The following is a 21,951-nucleotide window of genomic DNA, read 5'->3' on the forward strand; positions in this document are numbered from 1 at the left end:
ACTAGAGGATGTTCCTAATTTTTTGTCAATGAGTTTATCCACTTAGAGAGAACCTGAGGTAGTTGTAGGGTGGACAGCTAGGATTTTTTTTCCAGACCTTGTGACAAGTGGGCCAACTCATTGAAGGGAGAAACCCATACAAATTTTTGTACCAAGTCCTGTGAACTTTAGTGACTGTCCTGTTTAGTACTAAAATTAAGTGTCTAATTGTATCTAGAGTTATAGTTTTAATATTGTTAAAAGCTAATTTTGCTACTTCTTTTCTGTCTCTATGTTTTTCCAGGTTAAACCTCACCATGGAGTCGCTCATGTTTGCATTTGTAGCCCTACTTCTGGCCAGCCAAGTCCGGTCTGATGAAGTTCCCTACGAGCATATGATCTCTCAGCTCCAGGCATGTCCTAAAGAGTGCCGCTGCCCTCCAAGCTTCCCTAACGCTGTCTACTGTGACAACAAGGGTCTGAAACGCATTCCTGCCATCCCTCCCTATACCTGGTACCTGTACCTCCAGAACAATCTCATCGATGGCCTCTCAACCGATGCTCTGCGCAATGCCACACAGCTAAGGTGGATCAATCTCAACCGCAACAAAATCACAAGTGAAGGCTTGGAGGTTGATGCTCTGAAGGCTATGTCTAACCTTGTACACCTCTACATGGAAGACAACTTGCTGACTTCCATTCCATCTCCTCTGCCTGTCAAATTAGAGCAGTTACGGCTGTCCCGAAACAGAATCTCAAAGATCCCAGCCGGTGTCTTCTCTGGGATGGACCATCTAACCTTGCTGGATCTGCAAAGCAACAAGCTTCAGGATGATGCAGTGACTGAGGTCAGTCTGAAAGGCCTCAACAACTTGATCCAGATTAATTTAGCAAAGAATCATCTCAACAGCATGCCCCTCGGCCTACCACCCACAACTACACAGATCTTTTTGGATGGCAACAACATTGAGAGGATTCCAGTTGAGTACTTCAAGGGACTTCCGAAAGTGGCGTCTCTCAGGCTCAACCGCAATAAGCTGGCTAATGGAGGTATCCCAAAAAACGTGTTTAACTTTTCCAGCATCCTGGATCTACAGCTTTCTCACAACCAGCTCACAGAAGTACCCGTTATCTCTTCTGGCCTGGAGCACCTGCATCTGGATCACAATAAGATCAAGAGTAAGTCCATTACATTGTTTTTTCGGAAACATTTAGGAATTAGTTTATACAGACAAGTCTAAAAAGTACCACAATTCATCCTTTTGCTTTTGGAGTTTGGATGCACACTTAATTGTATTGTACCAGCATGTTTGTGACTTTATCAGTAATCTATATTTCCTGTCATTTTCATAGGCGTGAATAGCTCTGACATCTGTCCACCTGATGCACTTGATGATTACCTTGGGGACAACAGCCCACGTCTCCGTTACCTTCGCCTTGATGGTAATGAGATCAAACCCCCCATTCCACGAGAGCTGATGATGTGTTTCCGTCTCCTCAGGGCTATTGTCATATGAAGGTGCAAGACCATCTAGATACTCCTGTCCATTTCATCTACCAGAAATGAAAATGCATGTAAACTAAAACACTTGAAAATGGTCCAATAAAGGACTATCTTTTGGGAAAGTCGGTAAAATGTTGAAAACTGCACACTGCTGAAAAGCCAGGATTGGAATGAATGTCCATGCTGGTCCAGATTGACTTATGCTTGTTTGTACTGAACTAGTGCTGGTCTTGCTAGTGGGTAAGTGAAACTAAGCTGATAAAACTGTTTTACTAGCATGATCTTTCTGATGGAGCTTTTGGCCAAGAAAGCACATCTAGTAAAGCTAGTTAAAAAGCTGGGTGGGGATACCAGTATCCAAAATGTGAGATATTCTGGGGGTCTGCTGTTATGATCTTTTCAGCAGGGTTGATATCCATCACTCTTAGAAGAAATGGTTCTATTTAGAACCAGAAATGGTTCCATCCCCCGCTTCATATATGGAACTCCAAAATGGTTCTATAAAGAACCATGTTTTTTGGTAAAAGGTTCTATTGGCCAAGTACGGAACCCCAGGGTTCTATAACCTTTTAGGGGTTCCAAATACATAGCGGTGATAGAATCTTTTAAGGTTCTATATAGAACCTTTTCTTCTAAGAGTGATGGTTCATATATGCATTTGTGAATAGTTTCTCATGGCTGTATTAGAAAACCACTGTGCCTTCCTTAATTCCATGCATATGGGAAATTAGCAGGCTAAGCTCCTAAATATAATTGTCCTCATTTGCATGTAATGTAATTTCCCCATCATGTGCAGAATTTTTTTTTATTTTTTATTTCAAACAAATCGATCTTAGTAGGTGTACCATTACCCAAACACTTTTACCTCACCACACAATTCTGGGGTGTTTTTGGACAGAAGAGTTGTGGTCTAATTATGGAGCCAAATTTTCTGGTAGTGAACTTAGTACTTAGCGGTGTTTTATTGTATTTTATTGAATGCATGGTAACTCTCAGTAACAGTACCAACACAAGTTTTACATTAGAGAGATTAGAGAAATGCCTCTGTTGTAGTGATTGACATGTACTGATATAAGTTTACTACTACTTTTTAAAAATTTCTTTACATATTTGTACAATCAATATTTTAATATTCAATCAATATTTTGTGTGACATTCATTCTATAGATTGAGCACATTTTATAGATTTATTCACTGTCATTAATTGTAGTGTTACATACTGAATATTTAAATTTAGCATGTGACAATGGTACTTCAGTGAACCTTCTTGATTTTTAAGATTTATTTTCCTCTAGGGTATAAAATAATGTGAATATAATTTTTTAACGCACAAATGTGACAATTATTTTTCACGTTTTCATTTATTATTCTTTGCAGAAAAATGACAGGAATTAGGATTGACAAAAGGGAAAATCTAAGATGAGATAACTTTTGTTTGATGTTCCCGATTAAACTGGTTTTAATGGTCCAGCATTGTCTCTGCACTGATTCATTCTATATTCATGTACACATAAAAAGATGTGACCTGAATGTTCCAAATCAAGCAGATCAGCCAGTCAGGCTATATATATATATATATATATATATATATTCTAACTTGTGTTTAGACTTGTAACTTGTGTGTGATCTATTTTAAAAAGCTCACAATTTTAGCTTTTGCTAAACATTTAGTGTTAGCAATTCCATTTTTTGAAGATGGTTCGTTTAATAAGATTTTCAGATGAATTGCGAAACTTCTCATGAGAATATGGCGTGTGAGAACTTAGCACATATTTATAATTCAAGAGATTTGCTGTTACAAACGTAGCACAAAAAATTGGAACTCTTTCTTTTAAATATTTATACATGTATGACAGAGAGGAAGAGCAAACGTGAGTGCACAGTATATGAAACAATGGCTGCATTTATACTGCAGACCTAATGGTCGCATCAGTTACGTTGACTTTAGACATAACTGACTGTGTTACATTAAATCCCCCACTACACAGTGCAGGCCTGTGCTGCTCAAATTGATCGTGCGAGTAAATGGATTTGCTTGGCGCTGCTCAGTGGGTTTGCATGGCTACTGGTGCATGCCGTATAATTCAACTAAGCACATCTCAACTAAAACAGGCTGCAAATAGTTGATATGTTTGCCCACCCGTTAAACATCACAACTAATCAAACAAAGCGAGATGCGGTATGTGCCATTTGTTGTTGCTTGACAGCTCTAGGCCTTAACGGACTAATACTGGATTTTTATTTCATGTGACTCAGCAGAAATATGATTACCGAGGCACTTGTATGCCACTTCCTAATAGGTTATGCCGAGTTCAGACTGCATGATTTTAGCCACGATTTTGGCTCGCCGACAGGTTTTGAAAAATCGCCGACAAATGCCCGAAATCACAGGCAAATCGGCGCTCGTTCACGCGAGTGACAATCACGCAGTGTGAATGAACAAAGACGCGAACTGAGAGAATCACCGACGAGTCGCCGACGCCCGTGAGATATTTGGCATGCTAAATATCTGGACCTGTCGGCGATTCAAAATCCTGCTGTGTGAAAAGTGTTTTGACTGAAAACTACATCGGCGATCACCGGCAGCCAGTGAGAGAGCAAGATACAGAGCAGCAGGGAGTTCGGGGAGGAGTTATAGATCACATATCAACATGATATGGCATTGTTTCAACAAAAAAAGCTTCTTCTCGGTCTATTTGGACACAATAAATGGAAGAAAAATTAGTAGAAATTTGGCAGGAGCACTCGTGTCTGTTTCACCAGCTGTACCACAACCGGGTCGAAAAAAAAAGTCTCACGTGAGAACTCCGGTCTTGCACGTGTGGTGTCGCGCGTTGTTTCCTTTTCATATCTCACGCGTGTTTGTTGTGAAATGTAGTTTGCGTGCAGCGTGCTAGACAGAGTCTGTCGGCGATTTTTCTAAAGTCATGCAGTGTGAAACCTTCTGTCGCCGATCCATCGTCCAGTGTGAACACAGCAGCGACTGAATGCTGGCCAAGATAGTCATGCAGTGTGAAAAGAGCAGCGACCTGACTACTTTGAAAATCGTGCTGTCTGAAAGAGCCATTAGCAGGTTTTCTGCAGTGTGATGCATCTAGGTAGTAAGCAGAGGTCTGAGTTTTATCACGAGCCCTGGCGCAGAGCAGAATGGAGGCCTTTACTCTTCTTAGCAGAGGAGCCTTACAGAGGGCCCATTGTGAGCTGGGGCCCTGCAGATCGCGCTCACCTCAGGAAAAGGAAGACAAATATCTCATAGTTAGGACTGAATAACTTATGTGTCTCTTTGGGAAACAAAAAAGAAAGTTGGTTGTAAGGGATTAAAGGATTTTCGCAGTTGGGGGTCTGTCAGCATGCAAAATGTGTGTCAGTTCAGTGTGTGTGTGTTGCAGTGTGGTATGGGGTGGGCGCTGCTGTAGATGTGACCAAAACTCAATTTCTCCCTTTTCTCAGTCTCATTTCTTACCTTCACACACACAGGTAGGTAGGGCACACAGGTCTGCGAGTGTGTGCGTCACATACCCAGAAGCATCCACATACACTCACATTCTCACTGTGAGTGACCTGTTGCCATTGGCCAGGCCCACCAACCCTCTGCCTGTCCGATCTGAAGAACAGGGCCATTTGGGAAAGGAGGAGAAAGAGGTAAGGGTTCTTCTGTGTGTTCGTCTTAATGCTGGTGCTGTGCTTTAGAGCGGGGATCGGACACAAGGGCTTCCCCTTCTGCTTCTGAGCCTCAGTGGTACTTGGCACTTGTGACTCTACTGAGCCTTTCATTGATTCTTATTGATTTTTTGTCTCGTATATGACTGGCTTTATTGAAAATCTATTTGTAATTCTTGTAATAATGCACATTTGCGCAGTCACAAAAATTAAAATACACACAACCGACTTTACTGAGACTTGGATTGCTGGCTTGATGGTATAATACTTCTATCCTCCATGAATGTTCTTATAATATTGACAGTGATTTAAAAAACTTAAATCTGGCAAACCAGACTTAAGTCATTTGTGTTCTGTTAAATTGCTCAGTTTTCCATTCCTTGTTTTTTTGGGGTTCATTTCTGGTGTGATGATTGTTTCTGCTTGGTTTTAAGAGGATAGTTGATCTTGTGAAGCTTTACAAATCTAAAAGTATTTGCAGAAAATGTGATGAAGAGCTGTAAATAAAGTTACAGACTTTTGATGTGTTATACATTGTTTAAGGTCAAAGGCCGTATTACAGAAACTTCCTGTTTTAAATCTTCAAGTTTGATAAGTTATAACGGAAATTGCCAGGGTTACTAAACAGATAAGATATGTCTCTAAAATGTGTTTAGTTAAGCTACAGAGTTTGTATATTTTTGCATTTTGACTTATTGGAAGATAAAAAGTAATACATTTGCCGATATTGGCTGCACCACTAGAAGAAGAAATAGTAGAATCAATGACTGCTGTTGGGCAGAGCCAAAAACAACATTGAGATAGTTAGTTCTAACACACACACACTCGCACAAGGTGTACACACTGCAAACACTGCCAGGAGTGTGTAAAAGCCGAGCTCTGTGTTCAGTATAGTCCCTCTTTCAGCATTTCCCTGTTGAAGCTGTCAGGCATTGGTACACTACAGCTTTAATGAGAGAGGGTTTTTTTCATAGTTACATACGGAACTAATTTTTGTCTTTATTCGATATTGCTAATATTTAATATCTATTCATGAAATGATGGCAAGTGTTGATTGGCTGTCAGAAGCCCACAGGGAACTGATATATGTTTAAAAATGCAGCGGTTTCTAGAGAGCAGCTATGCCCCAAAATAGCCTTTTACTGAGTTACGTGGATGTGTGTGCATGAGAGAGAGAGAGAGAGAGAGATAGTAACTCACTGCCATGCTGTCCACAAACCTCGGTGGAATTTCGAACTTGAGTGTAGAGTCAGACACTCATAAAGGGGCTCTGTAAGGTTCTCCCTCTCTTTCTCTCTCTTGCTTCGTTCTCTCCGTCTCACCCTGAGGACCAGAACTAGTTCTGCCCATCAAGTGCACCTTTCCACTCCAGTTGGTCATTGCTTTCCTCTGAGCCTCTTATCATTCAATATATATATATGAAGAGTTCAGATGCAAAAGCCTCTAAATGCCATTTGAAATTTTCTTCTTTAATGATGATTTTTATCAAACTTGTATATTTAAGTTCAGTAATTTCACTTAAATAACAATTAATAGGTAATTATCATTGCCATTTAAGTGAAATCACTGAACTTAAATATACAAGCTTGATAAAAATCATCATTCTAGAAGAAAATTTCAAATGGCATTTAGAGGCTTTTGCATCTGAACTCTTCATATATATATATATATATATACATCTACTGTTGGACAAAACATAAAAACTAACATTATAGGTTATATTAAACTATATTATGAGAAAGAATACCATGCAATGCATGTGGGATTGAGATTAAGAAAATGAGAACGAGAAAGTATTTGAGAACTGATAATACTTCAGTTATTAAATATTTCACAAATCTTTATCATAGACACCATTAAAATTTTAGAGTTTTGGTCACTGTTTTTAAAAAAAAAAATACTATAGGACCTTGTATAGGACCTTGTAGAATTTTCGACCAAAATCAGCACGGAAGATGTAAAAAAAAAGGTCTGCAGATTCTCTCTGAGCAAGCTGATGACTAGCTGGAAATTGAACAATGTGAAAATAACCATGTTTTATTGTCTTCCCATAAGCATGAATTTGAGATAGATCATTTACCCATCCTAATGGACCCTGATGAAAAAGAAGTTTATTCAAGTGTACCATTAGTATACTTCTTTTCCATGAGGGGAACCATTTAGAACCTTTATTCAAAGAAAAAAAACTGTTATGGGTAAATTTTTTGTTCACAATGTGTGTTATGTTTTTGTTGTGTGTGTGAAAATGTGTAAAAATGCTATATGTGTCATAATTCTGTTTAAAAAGAAACCTGTATCTCACCTCTGACCTTTCAACACACAAAGCAGTCACTGAGTGGATTCAAGATGGCCGCCGGGTAAGGTGGTGGGTTCTTGGCCCTTGTAAGTGAGCTAAAGACTTTAGAGGCTTCTATTTCAGTCTGTACCCTCTTAATGAACACTTCTCCAATCTTACAAAGCTCAATTGTCTTTATTCCTATGGGGGAAAAAACTATGCAGAGACTGTAAATGCAAGAGAGGTAACTGCTGATTGGAAATCTAAATTGTCATATCTATGGACATGTCTCCTGTTTACTTCTCTATTGCTGCTTCTCTACATGTGCATTTTAAGATCTCGCTAGACATTAATCAATCTGACTCTGTGTAGCAGGAAGATGGTAACGCTGAGGTTGACGTGGGGACTCCTGGTCCTGTGTGTGGTGGCAGCCTCTCCCCCCAGATACGCCCGACAAGCAGAACTAGACAACTATGACGACAACAACAACAACGTGGATATAGACCTGAATAAGGAGGGCGGCGATTTTTATGAGTATTACGATGAAATTGATGAAACACAGGTAAGAGACTGATTCAAGGTTTCATAAATGATTATCCTGACATGTTAATATGCTCATGTCTTTGACCTCAATAAGTGAGATTTTGGGTTGACCCTATTTTGCATTTCATTTCAAACAAGCAAGTCTTAGTTTTGTATCAAGTCTAATTTATATCTGGACCCTGATTACGAATGCCCTCTTTGCATATTCATTAGTTCCCTCCAGCCGGTTGAGATGGCTAATGCTCAAGCATTGGACTCAGTTCTAATTGTCATGCAGGAATGTTTTGCTTCAGGGTGTTTGACAAGTTTTCATTTGCTCTGCTGGTCCAAATGTTCCTGGGGATAATCGTATCCAGCTATGTTAGTCTTTGGTTTATGATTTTCATTTAGAAACTGGTTTTAACCCAGCTGCTGTGCTTCAGGGTCGGTCATCGAGGGCATGTTGGCCTGTATTTACTTATCCTCTCTGATTACAGATGACTTTTCGGCTGTTCATACTAATGTTAGTCCCGTCTTCTTTATACGAACCATAATTTTCAGTAAATTGCCTTTTTATGATGCAAACTCAATTTGTGACATTTGCATTCAAAGATTGTTTTTTTGCTCTTGTACTAAGAACTACTCGTGCAGAGGCATATTGATGCAACCAAGTTCAGTGTGTCAGACTGATTTATATTTATTTCTTTAATATAACACTTCTCTTACACAACATCATCTGTATAATGGCCAAAGCAGATGTTGTTGAACGTGAAACTGAATTTTCCACTGGCACAGCCTTGTTGAATGAGAGGCAGACACTGGCATTTTTATAGTACTGAAGTTCACTCATAATCAATAGTTGTACAACACTAGTAACAGATTATTTCACTTAAGTGGCCGTTTTTTTTCTGGATGTACATTTAAATCATCAATAGTTGCTCAGAGCATCTAAATTTGCTAATGCCTACTCACTTTTTGGTTGTCATTTTCAAAATTACTTTTGTATCTGCATCCACAGAGAAAATATTTTTATTTTAAAGGGAAGTTTTAGTTATGAACATGAATTTGCGAATGTCTGGTATTCATTTTACCCATCTTTACATGTTTTATTAAAATAAATGTGGATGTTACAACATTTCTGGCCAATAAAGCAGTTGCAAACGACATTAAGTAAAGTATTCAGTAATAAATATGATATAACGATGAAAACAACAACCAGTTTATCATCTTCAGCATGGAAGAAAGATAGGCTAAAACTATGCTTGACTGGCACAAGCCATTATGTTTTTTTAGAAGCATCACATCGAAGCCAAAAAACTTAACTTGATCCTGATGTTAATGTTATGAAGTTAAACTAAACCCACAATCAAAAGCACACGTGTGAGTTACAACACATTTTCATTGTGCAAGGTGCTTTTGTTTTCAGCTCTTCAGGACATTATGAAAGTTTCATACTTTGTATAACCATTAAAAAAAACAATAAAACTTTTCACATGATGAGAAACAACAGATATTCACCCAGTTTCACAACAGTAGTTGATTTAGATTGCTCGTAAAACTTTTAATGTAGCTTGCACAACTTGAGTGAATCTTAAGACTCTTTCTGTATAGTTTGGCTCTTGGGGTAAAAGTTTTAAGTTGAGGTTACTTATACATGTAAGAGTGCTTGTAGGTTTTGTCTGTGTGAATTAATGTATTAACAAGGACATAAAATGTGTGTTTTACTCTCTCACATAAGTTGCTGTCAAAAAGTTGCTGCTGATGCTGTGTGAATCTTGTGCTCTAAAAGTCGAACTTAATACACATGACTGTTTTACAGGTTTCTAAAAAGGCATATAATGCGTAGTTTGCATTGTAGTTACATCCATGCCTATTAAATGATTACTTTGTCCTATATTTCACCATCATGGTCATTCCCAGCTGATGAAAAAATCTAATTAGCTTTCAGTTGAACCTAATGACCCCTTACAGCTATAACAGGATAAAACAAATACACTGCTAAACTTCACCAACAGAAAGATTTTGAATACTTTCAAACTCTTACACAATATAAATTCCCTCAAAAAAATCATCTTTTGTCTACCCTTTTATTTATTGCTTCAGAAAAGAACAATCAATGTCAGCACAAGCTTGTGAGTCGCATGCCTGTCGTAGAAAAGATTTTGGTTGTGGTTCCAGAAAGCTTTCATGCATGCTGGTATCTGAAATGAGTTAATGTCACTGTTTATTGCTGAACACGTTGTTGCTTAGTCATACTTTTAGCCTTTGGCATTGCATGTTTGACTAGTTTGGTGTATGAAAAGCAAGCATATTCTAAGAAAGGCCTCTCTAAGACATTGTTTTACAGGCTCTCATCATCAGTAGGTTTTGGCCATGTGTCTTCACACACTGAATTATTAGTGTAATGCATTTTATGCTTTTTTTTTTATCTCATTTTATGTTCAAGTCGACCACGCTGTGGGACAAATGCCGTCTCTGGAGTTAATACAGCACAAATGTGCAGAAATATGGATTTTCTGCTACCATTTATGTCTTGGTTCCACGAGGACCATTTCTAGAGAATAGCAGCTGTTTGCAGATGAGACTGTGAATGGTTTCACAGCTCCCCACTCTGGATTGTAGCGGAATCAAATACAAAAAGAGAGAGAACTGGTCAACATCACAACATATGAAGAGTTCAGATGCAAAAGCCTCTAAATGCCATTTGAAATTTTCTTCTTAAATGATGATTTTTATCAAACTTGTATATTTAAGTTCAGTAATTTCACTTAAATAACAATTAATAGGTAATTATCATTGCTATTTAAGTGAAATCACTTAACTTAAATATACAAGCTTGATAAAAATGATCATTCTAGAAGAAAATTTCAAATGGCACTTAGAGGCTTTTGCATCTGAACTCTTCATATGCAGATTTTGAATAGGTTTTAAAAATCAGCACATCAATATGACCTGTAATTTGTCCCACACCTTACAACAATTAGCAATTGTATGGAAGAGGGTGAATTTGAATGCTTTGATTGAATAGGTCCAATACCCAGTAAAAAGCCCATTACTCTTTCAAAGGGACAGCCTTTTCCTGACTCACACCTTTTACTGAACCTTGGAATTGTTTCTCTTACAATCGAATATCTGCAAGAGTTTATGCTTTAGTAGGACACAGAAATCTAATGTATAAATGGTTTGTATTGGGACATCCGTACACAGTTTTAAAACTCATTTCGGTATAGCAAAAGGGTGTCCAATCCAGCTCATGGAGGGCCAACGTCATGCCGACTTCAGCCCCTTAAGACCTTGATTAGCATAATCAGTTGTGTTTAATTTGAGTTGTAGCTAGACTCTGCAAAAAGGTGGCCCTACAAGATCAGTATTGGGTACCTTAACAGATTGAGATAATTATCTTTTACAGCACTCTTTTTGACACAGCACTTTCTGTCCTTTAAATCACTGGCCGTTCAGACTGATCTCATGAAGTAGCGTGTGTATGACACGCCAATTCGTATTTTCATTTTTGCCGTGCTATCAACACGCATAATCGCTTTTCAGCGTGTTTATGAATGCCGTTGACTTAAAGGAGAACTCCGGCGCAAAATTAACCTTTGGTCTAATTACACATTGTTACCTCAACCGTTATCTGAGATTTGTTTTCATGATTGCCGAATGTAAATAGTTTTATCTCTAAAAACAGTTTAGCCTATAACGCTAGTAAATAGGGCATAGAGTAATGACAAATAAAAATCGCTTGTTATTACCACTAACAAGGCTCAAAATAGCCCCACAGTAACACGACAGCATAATAAGGGTCCCTACATTCAAACCGAAGCATTGAGAACTTTGTCAGTGTCCATACAGTTTATTAAGAAGATATTTTATACATACAGTCAACTTCGCGAATACAGGAAGAAGCCATCTTTGAAAAGTAGTCTCTACCAGTCGATCTACGAACGCCGATCCAAGTGCGCTGAACTGTGCAGAATCTCATATGGTCCGTTGTTTCCGGAAGAAACACAAACACGAACCATTTTCTTCTCTTCAGTACAGTATGTACACGTAGCGTACTGTTCACGCTCACCTTATTCACATCTCACCAGCACACTTGGATCGGCGTTCGTAGATCGACTGGTAGAGACTATTTTTCAAAGATGGCTTCTTCCTGTATTTGCGAAGTTGACTGTATGTATAAAATATCTTCTTATTAAACTATATGGACACTGACAAAGTTCTCAATGCTTCAGTTTGAATGTAGGGACCCTTATTATGCTACAGTGTTACTGTGGGGCTATTTTGAGCCTTGTTAGTGGTAATAACAAGTGTCATTACTCTATATGCCCTACATACTAGCATTATAGGCTAAACTGTTTTTAGAGATAAAACTATTTACATTCGGCAACCATGAAAACAAATCTCAGATAACGGTTGACTAGGTAACAATGTGTAATTAGACCAAAGGTTCATTTTGCGCCGGAGTTCTCCTTTAACGTTATTACTGTATATATATAAATATATGACTTACCTCAACCCCTTCCCTAAACCTAACCGTCACTGGGGTTAATGGCATTTATGACTGTTCCCTTACCATCCTAGGAAACAAATATCACTCCCCAGATGTAGATCTGCATTTTGCTTCATTTCGCTCGGACATTTGACGGCGTGTACAGACACGCGGAATCACTCGGACGTTAATGGCATAGACATACACGCATAGACGTGGATACACGTGGATAGCTCAAAATGCGTAGAGATAACACGCCACTTGACTCGAAAGTGGCGTGTATGTTTACGCAAAAGTCATGATGCCATGTTGGGCCATTTGAAAAAGCCATGTTTTGGTTTGTAATATGACAAAAATGAGTATAGTATACTGACCTGAATTCTTCTTACAGATAGAGATTGACACCTTGGTCCCTGATGAGGACATTGATCCTTCAAATGGTGCCTCGTTTGAAGAGGAAGAAGAGGGGGAGAATGTGGAGCATGAAGAACAAGAAGAACGGAGGACAGTTGAGGAGAATGAACATAAGGAATTACCCATTCAGCCTCAGCTTATTCCATCAGGCTCTGGGGAGTCAGGGACTCTGATGGGCCCTAGTGCTCAGGGAGGTTTGTACCATGCATGTATAAATGCACACACAACTAATAGTCATGACTAGCCTTCCAACCATTTCATGCTGTTGTTCCATTTAACTGGCAATCCGATTGGTTAAATGAGTTTTAATAATTCTTGAACTTTTTATGTGCATCATTCTTATGCTTTTTATGTGCATCATAACCAGTAAATCACTCATAGTCTTTACTGAACCAGTCCATATGGTTCTAAGTGTAATTCTAATTCTAACAACTGTTCTAACACCTAACCTTGTCTTGAACAAGAGGAGGAGCTTCGTCGGACGCCCATTGACACCCTTCAGATTTCTGGGGACATTTCGGGTTCTGGTGACTTGGGCTCTGGAGCCTCTGGAGACTTGCTCGATAAGAAAGCTTCTGGTTCTGGAGAGCCTTTGGGCTCTGGAGGTTCTGGGACCTCTGGTGACATTTCAGGTTCTGTGGAGTCAGGGGACCTTGTTTCTGGAGTCTCTGAGCTTTCTGGTTCAGACTTAATATTGATCTCAGGTGGAGGTCAGTACTCAGGACTTTGGTTTACTTGATATACTGTGAGAAATAAATGTGCAAAAATAGAATCGTTAAGGGCACAACAGGTTGTCACTGGGGTAGTATCCTTTAAGGTATAACCTGTGTACCTTTGGCAACCTTGTACCTTATCTATGCATAAAAGGTGCATATTAATACTTTAAGAATAGTAATATGTAATCTTAAGGTATCCTACTGTGAATATTTTAGGGGTAAATAAGTTACAAAGATGTCCCTTCAATGGTACTCAAACTGTGAGAAGCTGTTGTTCCCCTAAAGGTACAATTATTGCACACTTTTTTGTAAGTAAAGCTTAAGGGGGTTCTTGATTACTTCAACATAGTATTTATTTCTTTGTTATATCTGGGTGAGGTGGTGTCCAATGTATGGTATATACCCGTTAGACTGCAGTGGGGAGGGATATCCTAAATATTTGAAAGCAAGTAACCATGATCTGGAATTCACAACCATTTATATTTTTGTATTGGTTACAATCTTGATTCAAAAATGGCTACCTCATTATCATTGCCAGCATTGTTGCCATGCTGTTATCTATCATCTGCTGTTGAGGAGGCTAATTTCCTTTTTGCCACCCCACCTTGTCTCTTACAAGAGGAGGAGCTCCACCCGATCCTTGAAACCCTTCCACACGAAGCCTCTGGCGATTATGGGGAGTCTGGGATCTCTTGGGTGTCTGGAGCCTCTGGGTTACCAGAGGTGTCAGGGGATCCTTTGGCCTCTGGAGTACCTGAGGTGTCTGGAGAATCTGGGGCATCTGGGGTACCTGAGGTCTCAGGAGAACCTGGGGTACCAGAGGTGTCAGGGGATCCTTGGGCCTCTGGAGTACCTGAGGTGTCAGGAGAATCTGGGGCATCTGGGGTACCTGAGGATTCAGGAGAGCCTTCGGCCTCTGGGGTACCTGAGGAGTCAGGCGAGTCTGGGTTACATGAGGTGTCAGGAGAGCCTGGGGCCTCTGGAGTACCAGAGGTATCAGGAGAGAATGGAGCCTCTGGTGTGCCTGATGTGTCTGGAGAGCCTGGGATTTCTGGGGTGCCTGAAGTGTCTGGAGAGCCTGGGATCTCTGGGGTGCCTGATGTGTCTGGAGAGCCTGGGATCTCTGGGGTGCCTGATGTGTCTGGAGAGCCTGGGATTTCTGGGGTGCTTGAAGTGTCTGGAGGGCCTGGGATCTCTGGGGTGCCTGAGGTCTTTAAAAAGCTTGAGCCCATTGAATTGTTTGAAGAGTCTGGCATCCCTGAACTGGAAACTGGAGAGCCTGTGATCTCTTTGGAGTCAGGAGAGTCTGGGGTGACTGAGGCCCCAGACGTCACCACTGAAATATCCATTCCTGACCTATATAAAGGTCAGTACAATGATATCAATACCTTGCACTTCTATGGCTTAGATTTATGGATTTGGAAATATGACAGTTGTTAGGGATCTTTTTTATCAAGGATAGTTTAGACTAGATTAACCAAAAATATGACAACTATTGAACTTATTGTTGCACTCATCAATGCCAGCATTTTCTACAAATGTTATTCCCACTGGGAAACCCATGTAACCGGCTGATATTGGTTACCTGTGTGTTCATTATAACAATAATAATGCATTATAACTTCTCAATGTCATTATTGCTCACTGTCATGTTCCATTTTTCATCTGTTCATGTGCTAATCTGTCTTCTAACACCTTAATGTTATTGTGTTTAACAAGTGGAGGAAATACTCTTAACAACCTTGACCACTCCCCAGGAGGGGACTAGGGGTGATATAGGGTCAGGGTTACTACCTGATATTGACACAGACACAACAGGTCAGTATTTCACTTGTATATAGTGTTAGGCTAACTGATTAAGTTCTGTTGTTTACCAGAGATACCTACATATCACTATTCATTTGTGTAATATATTATACTGTAGGAGTGTCCAATCCTGCTCCTAGAAGGCCACCTTCCTGCAGAGTTTAGCTCCAACATGCTTGATCCTGAAGACCTTGATTAGTTCAGGTGTGTTTAATCGAGGACGGAGCTAAAATCCTGCACTAAGGTGGCTCTTCAAGAGTAGGATCCTTATGTACTGTATGTAGCACATTCTCATGTGACTTTGTGGCTTTGCAGTCTGATACAAAAGTGTGTACTTGTCTATCAATCAGGCTGTTGCTATATGCTACTTCTGTGTTTTAATATGTGTTTGTCTTCTGAATATCACCTGCTGGTTTGGCGGTAAGGTATGGCTACCTGTATGCTGTGCACCTGTCTGGTCGGATCTGTGTACTGTGATGACCTTAAGCTGGACCGTGTTCCTCCCCTCGCCAAAGAAACCACTCATTTCTATGCCCGCTACAATAAAATTGCCAGGATCAGCAAGTCTGACTTCGCCAACTTGAGTATGTGTTTCATTAATTGGAAAGCCAAACTGTTTTAAAGTTAATACGAAATCAAAATGGACAAAAAATGATAATATAGAGTGCCGAAGTGATGACGTCACTTTGTAGGACAACTCGGAAGCTAGCGGCGCATGGGTTCCCTCGGTCGAAAAGCAATGCATTTTCCCCATAGACTTTTGGAAAATCGCAAAAAATAAGATCTCTACGGAACCAGTAGTGCTAAAATGCTAACTCACTTCCGCGTTTTGGCCTACAGAGGGACGTCGTAACTTCGGCACTCTATTAAGCCCCGCCCTACAGTTTTCTAGTTGAATAGTTTCATTTGAAAATGCTTCACAGTACAGAAGTAAATTTTTTTTTTTTGGTCTAGAGTTTGGACAGCAGTTTGTCTAAAAATCTTAATAGCGTTAACAACATTTGATTTATTTAGCTTAATGCTAAAATATAACTTTGATGTTGTCATAAATTTTACCGAATGGCTTTTTGTCTTTTTTTTTGCCATACAGATAAATTAAAGAGGATCGATCTGACCAGCAACAGCATTTCCAGGATTGATGATGATGCTTTCTTTGGCCTTCCTGCTCTGCAAGAGTTGATATTACGAGAAAACAGTATAAGACAACTTCCTGCTCTGCCACCCTCTATGTCTCTTATTGATGCCTGTCACAACCAGTTGGGCAGCACTGGCATCCAGAGAGAAGCTTTCAAGGTGAGAGAAGCAATAAGAGTCAAAATGTGAAAAAAGTTTAACAAAGCATAGCCATTAGCACTTTCTTTGCTGTGCTTTCCTTGAACCTGTTATAGCCTACAATAGGGAACAGCTTACATAAAAAACAGACAGTAGAAAAGCTGATGGTGGTCCGGTCCCAATGGGAAGGTCTGCTATTGCTCATACCGAGAGGTGTTGAATGCACCTTAGCTAATTTTGTTTGACAGGATTGTCTTCAACTCATGTTTTTGGTTTTCAGGACATGCCAGGGCTACTTTACCTTTACTTGACTGACAACAACATAGACCACATCCCAGTTCCTTTGCCTGACAGTCTGCGCTCCCTGCACCTACAGGTACCTGTACTCCCACCTCACTAGCGCCACACTGTGGACATCTATGGCACTTGTCACCTAACTGAAATGGTAACATTTATGTATAGATTCTAATTTAAAGGGATACTCCACCCAAAAAATTCTGCCATCATCATTTGTATGAGAATGAAGAATGATATGGAAGTCAATGGTGCCAAACAAATGTTTGGTTCCAATCGCTCTTTAAAATATCATCCTTTGTGTTCACTCATAAAGGTTTGCAACAACTTGAGGGTGAGTAAATGATGACAGAATTTTCATTTTTTTGGGTGGAGTATCCTTTTAAACTAGAAATTATGCTATTTGAGAACATCAGAAAAATCAGGAGAAAATAATAACCAAAACCAAGTATTCAATTTATAGTCAATCTTTCAGGTAATCCGCAAAATGCTCTTTAATTAATATGGACATCTTTCCTATAGTAAAATTATGAATTATCACCCAAAATGTAAACATTAAATAAAATAAAAAATACAATAATGTACATCTAAAATGTTCCGTTTTATCATTCAGAATAACAATATCCAGATGATGCACGAGGACACCTTCTGCAATCCACATGATTTAAATTACATCCGCAATGCTCTAGAGGACGTTCGCCTGGACGGTAATCCCATCAACCTCAGCAGAACCCCACAGGCCTACATATGTTTGCCACGTATCCCTGTTGGTGCCCTTATTTAAGCCGGAAAATGCACACTCAAACGCACACATGCAAAACTCACACGTATGCACATGCATCAAAACTCCTCTGTGCGTACCTCTCTCTCTTTTTTTTTTTTTTTTAACTTTGGGCTCAAGCAAACACTTGGATATGAATGGCTGTCTTTAAAAGAGGTTGGCATAAATACATAAACCTACACTCTCACAGGAGTTCTGGTGGACACTTCCAACTCTACGCTGCTTGTGTTCCTACCTTTTTACACAGTACACACTTTTCATAATGCAGATTTGTAGTCGTATCTGGATTAATGACGTTTTAGAGAAACAGAGAAACATCCATGCATAACTGAAAGTTTTTTATTTATCAAATACTGGAAAACAAGATGTCATTAATTTACAAATGCAAATCTGAACACAACAAAAACCTTCGCTGTACTGGTTGCCTGTTCGGGGCTAGCTGCAATAGCCAGCCCAAATTGTTTAAATATGTTTGTTTTGTAAATTAAATATTGTTAATATTCATATAGAATTTAACAAATGTTTATCATAATTAGCATAAGCTGGTGCTCACTGAACTTCTTGAAAGGTAAATTTGACTAATGCAATAAAAGCATTCTATCAATGAATTTGTTGTAAAGTCTGTACTGTAATTTAAATATATGTAAGCTGAGTCTTTTTTTTCTACAAGAACTGCAATATTTTGGTATATCACATCTCAATCTGTTGTATTGGCTGCTGAGGGGTTTAAAAATGATTGGGGGGAGGGTGGGGGTAAATATTAGCTCAGCATTGTGTGTTTTGTATGGAAATAATCACACCTGAATAAAGATTTCTGATGACCTCTCCAAAACAGAGGTAACGTTTTCATTGTTAGCTTAGAGAAAACCGACGTTCAAAGTGCTCTTTTAAACAATAGATACTATAAATCAATCACTGTAACACAGAACAATCCACTTCTGGTAACAGTTTTACTTCAAAAAGAACGTGTACAAAAATAATGACATTTACATAATGGGTCCCGTTCAGAACAACTAGTCCTATTTTAGAAGTTCTCAATGAGCTTTTCAAACAGGTTGAGGAATTTCTGCCTCCTCTCCAATGAGGCCGGTTCCAACACTAAGGGGATAGAGGTGTCAGTCCCTTCTGAATTGTCGTTCAGATTAGCCGGCTGCTCCACCTTTTCCACCCCACGTTGCTGCTCAAGGAAGGCGCGCTCTCGCTCAAGCTTTGCCCTTTCTCTGTCAAGAATCGCTCTTTCCTTTTCCAGCTGAGCTCGGATGTACTCCACAGAGGCCCTATCTCTCTCCACAGCGGCTTTCTCTCTCTCTAGGGAGGCCCTGTCTCGGTCCAGTGCTGCAAGTTCTCGCTCCACTCCTGCTCTTTCTCGGTCTAAAACCATCTTCTCCCGCTCCAGGACCATCCGCTCGTATTCAATAGCGGCTTTGTCGCTCTCCAGAATGGCCCTCTCGTGCTCCATCTCATCCCTGTCTCGGTCTAGATCTGTCCTGTCTCGCCCCATTTCCTCAGACATCATGTCATCCTCTTCGACAAACAGCTCGATCTCGCTTCTGTTCGGCTCACGCGCCCTCTTGCTCCTCCTGCGCGTGGTGTTGTTCGGCCGATACTCGCTGTCATCGCCCACAGAAGAAGTGTCTACGGTGACTTCGCTTCCCGCGAGTCTACCCTCCATGGCGTCATCCATGAGGGAGAACCACGGCCAGTTGGTGGGGTTCACTGAGACGCCAGGTGGGGGATTCTTCATTTCCTGATGCACACAAGGTACACGGACACAAAGGTTTGTGAGCACAGAGGGCAAGATCATGCAGATTAGTATGTTTACTTGTGTGTATAAAAAAAATATAATATGAATTTATACATTTCATATAAATGACATTCTGATGTTTATATGAAGAGTTCAGATGCAAAAGCCACTAAATGCCATTTGAAATTTTCTTCTTTAATGATGATTTTTATCAAGCTTGTATATTTAAGTTCAGTAATTTCACTTGAATGGCAATGATAATTACCTATTAATTGTTATTTAAGTGAAATTACTGAACTTAAATATACAAGTTTGATAAAAAATCATCATTAAAGAAGAAAATTTCAAATGGCATTTAGAGGCTTTTGCATCTGAACTCCTCATATTTATTCAAATGTAATTTTGATTATTTTGTGTGTAACTTTAATGTCATGTGTGTGTATGTATCATGCTACTACCATACATTTTAAATATTTATTGAGATTTTTACTTTTTACTAAATATATAATTTGTCATTCTTAAATGTAACTACATTCTGATGTATAATATTAAAATGTCATTAATTAAAGTAACACACAAAATGAACTAAATGCTATGTTTAGGTATAAAATACATTCATTCTATTTACATACATTTCAGATACGTTTTTTAGATATGTATTATATATTGTTTGTCATCATTAAATTTAATGGCATTCCATTGTTTAATATTTAAATGTAATTTAGGGAATTTTATGTGTTTGTGTCGCATTGTCTGAAGATTGAAGTGTCTTCATGGTGAGCTTCTAAGCAATATCCAAAATGCACAGAACACTCATAACATGGCATAAGCATACCTTATACTTCATCTTTAGGTTTTCCCATTTCCTCCTTGCCTGGCTGGCAGAAATTTCCCTTTGCAGACCAAGCTCTTTCAAGATGGCCCTATAGCAGATTACAAATGCAGATTTCACTGATTGCTGCAGGCTGCTGGCATAAACATGTAATGTATACGTATTTCTTGGTGCAAAGACTTGAATGGCTATGCATAGTGTTGGTGTATAACGTTATATTGTTTTACCTATAAGCCAGAGTTGAAGAATTTCTCTTTCCAGTGAAAAGTGAGTCGTTGGTCACACGCAACTTCACGAATCTAACAAATTCTTCATTTGACACTTGATGCACATACACATTAAGACACATGCAGATATTAATATCGGTGAGACACGTGATTTGTATAATACAAGCATCCAATTTACGTGGGCAACTGAATGCTAAACTGCTAAAATTGGACAGTTAATTAAATGCAACGGGACTTTAAATGCATACAGTTAATCGCTACTCACTCTTATAAATGAATTCTGCATGATCTGGGCCATCCTTAATGTCCTCGGAGGGACTCTGTACAGTGTAAAGTTCGTGGTCCATACTTGCGTCTGTTGTCTTTGAGTCATCAAGTGCGCTACTCATGGCGCTAGTGCACAAGCGAAGGGCACTAGAAGAGAAAATGGAGGGTTACGTTTATTCCTTCTGCTATTAATTCACGGCGGTCAGAGTCGATACATACCGCCACCTACTGGAGTACTGTGATATCTCAATGTAAAATGTCAGGAAAAATAGAGATTAGGAAAAATGTGTAAATTAGTTCGCTAGAAAGCTTCAAAATGTGAAATTGATTATGAAACATAGGTACAGTTGGCCCTTGTTAACTAAAGCACCACAATGTGTTCATTTATAAAGTTATTCATGAACGCATCTCGTTTCGGATGTCGTGGTCTCTCGTGACATGTCTACTTGATGAGCAGCACGAGCCACGAGCTATAATCTAGTGGCGAAATCCCTGAAATGCTGTAAAACAAAACAAAAAAGCCCTAATTTTTCGTGAATACTTATGCAAACTTATTTCCTAGTGTCTACTGCTGAGTCTCTTGGTTTCTTCTTTATTTATTTGTTTTGTTTTATTATTATTTAGTTATTTTTATTGCTATTTTTTTCTTTTACAATGGCATACTCCATGTTCAATTCATGTTGTAAGATTGTCTAAAGATGGTTGTGATGTGCCTTGTTGTATGTTTGATATAAGATTCAATAAAAAAAAAAAAACGAATCTAGTGGCGAGATCTGATGTTGCACATTCATTGTCTAAATAAATGTCCCATAATGTTAAATTAGATTCGACCTAAAAGGCGCAATAAGCTCGATACTCACTAAGAGGACCCGTTGTGCTGTCTTTTATTGTTACATTGTCACTTGTCTTATTTATAAACTCGCGTCCCGAAACTGTTTGACTAATACTGGGGGAGCATTCATGCCAATACGCCCTTCGATACGGGCAATCATGACGGACAATTACTTGGAAAAGGGATGTTTTTTTTAACACAAGAACAAACACATTTTACATTTTGAACAAACAAACACATTTTCTGAAGAAGAGATGGATGCAAGTAAAGATGTATTTCACAAATAGATTAATTTTTCGTAAGTTTCTCAAAGATGGCAGCAGAGAGCTTCAAG

General features: G+C 39.1%; 3 protein-coding genes across 3 annotated transcripts; 2 read left to right on the forward strand and 1 right to left on the reverse strand.

Annotated features, from left to right (window-relative positions):
• Positions 1 to 284: 284 nt before the first annotated feature.
• Positions 285 to 2,945, forward strand: kera (keratocan). The gene is made up of 2 exons (XM_039667618.2): positions 285 to 1,158; positions 1,333 to 2,945. The coding sequence occupies exons 1-2, from the start codon at positions 297 to 299 to the stop codon at positions 1,494 to 1,496; spliced, it is 1,026 nt and encodes a 341-aa protein (XP_039523552.2). The 5' UTR covers positions 285 to 296; the 3' UTR covers positions 1,497 to 2,945.
• A 2,016-nt stretch (positions 2,946 to 4,961) lies between these two features.
• On the forward strand, positions 4,962 to 18,406 carry epyc (epiphycan). The gene is made up of 10 exons (XM_089126804.1): positions 4,962 to 5,125; positions 7,791 to 7,980; positions 12,824 to 13,040; positions 13,311 to 13,556; positions 14,182 to 14,928; positions 15,282 to 15,380; positions 15,794 to 15,952; positions 16,459 to 16,661; positions 16,921 to 17,016; positions 17,548 to 18,406. Exons 2-10 carry the CDS (start codon positions 7,798 to 7,800, stop codon positions 17,716 to 17,718), a joined length of 2,121 nt encoding a protein of 706 aa, XP_088982930.1. The 5' UTR covers positions 4,962 to 5,125; positions 7,791 to 7,797; the 3' UTR covers positions 17,719 to 18,406.
• Positions 18,041 to 21,660, reverse strand: LOC120477063 (uncharacterized). Its single transcript, XM_039668457.2, has 5 exons — positions 21,646 to 21,660; positions 20,784 to 20,932; positions 20,519 to 20,612; positions 20,295 to 20,382; positions 18,041 to 19,462 (listed from the first exon to the last, which is right to left on the reverse strand). Exons 2-5 carry the CDS (start codon positions 20,905 to 20,907, stop codon positions 18,740 to 18,742), a joined length of 1,029 nt encoding a protein of 342 aa, XP_039524391.1. The 5' UTR covers positions 20,908 to 20,932; positions 21,646 to 21,660; the 3' UTR covers positions 18,041 to 18,739.
• Positions 21,661 to 21,951: the final 291 nt, after the last annotated feature.

This window comes from Pimephales promelas, chromosome 24 (genome assembly GCF_988280905.1).
Source record: "Pimephales promelas chromosome 24, fPimPro1.hap1.1, whole genome shotgun sequence".
In the NCBI taxonomy this organism is placed as follows: domain Eukaryota; kingdom Metazoa; phylum Chordata; class Actinopteri; order Cypriniformes; family Leuciscidae; genus Pimephales; species Pimephales promelas.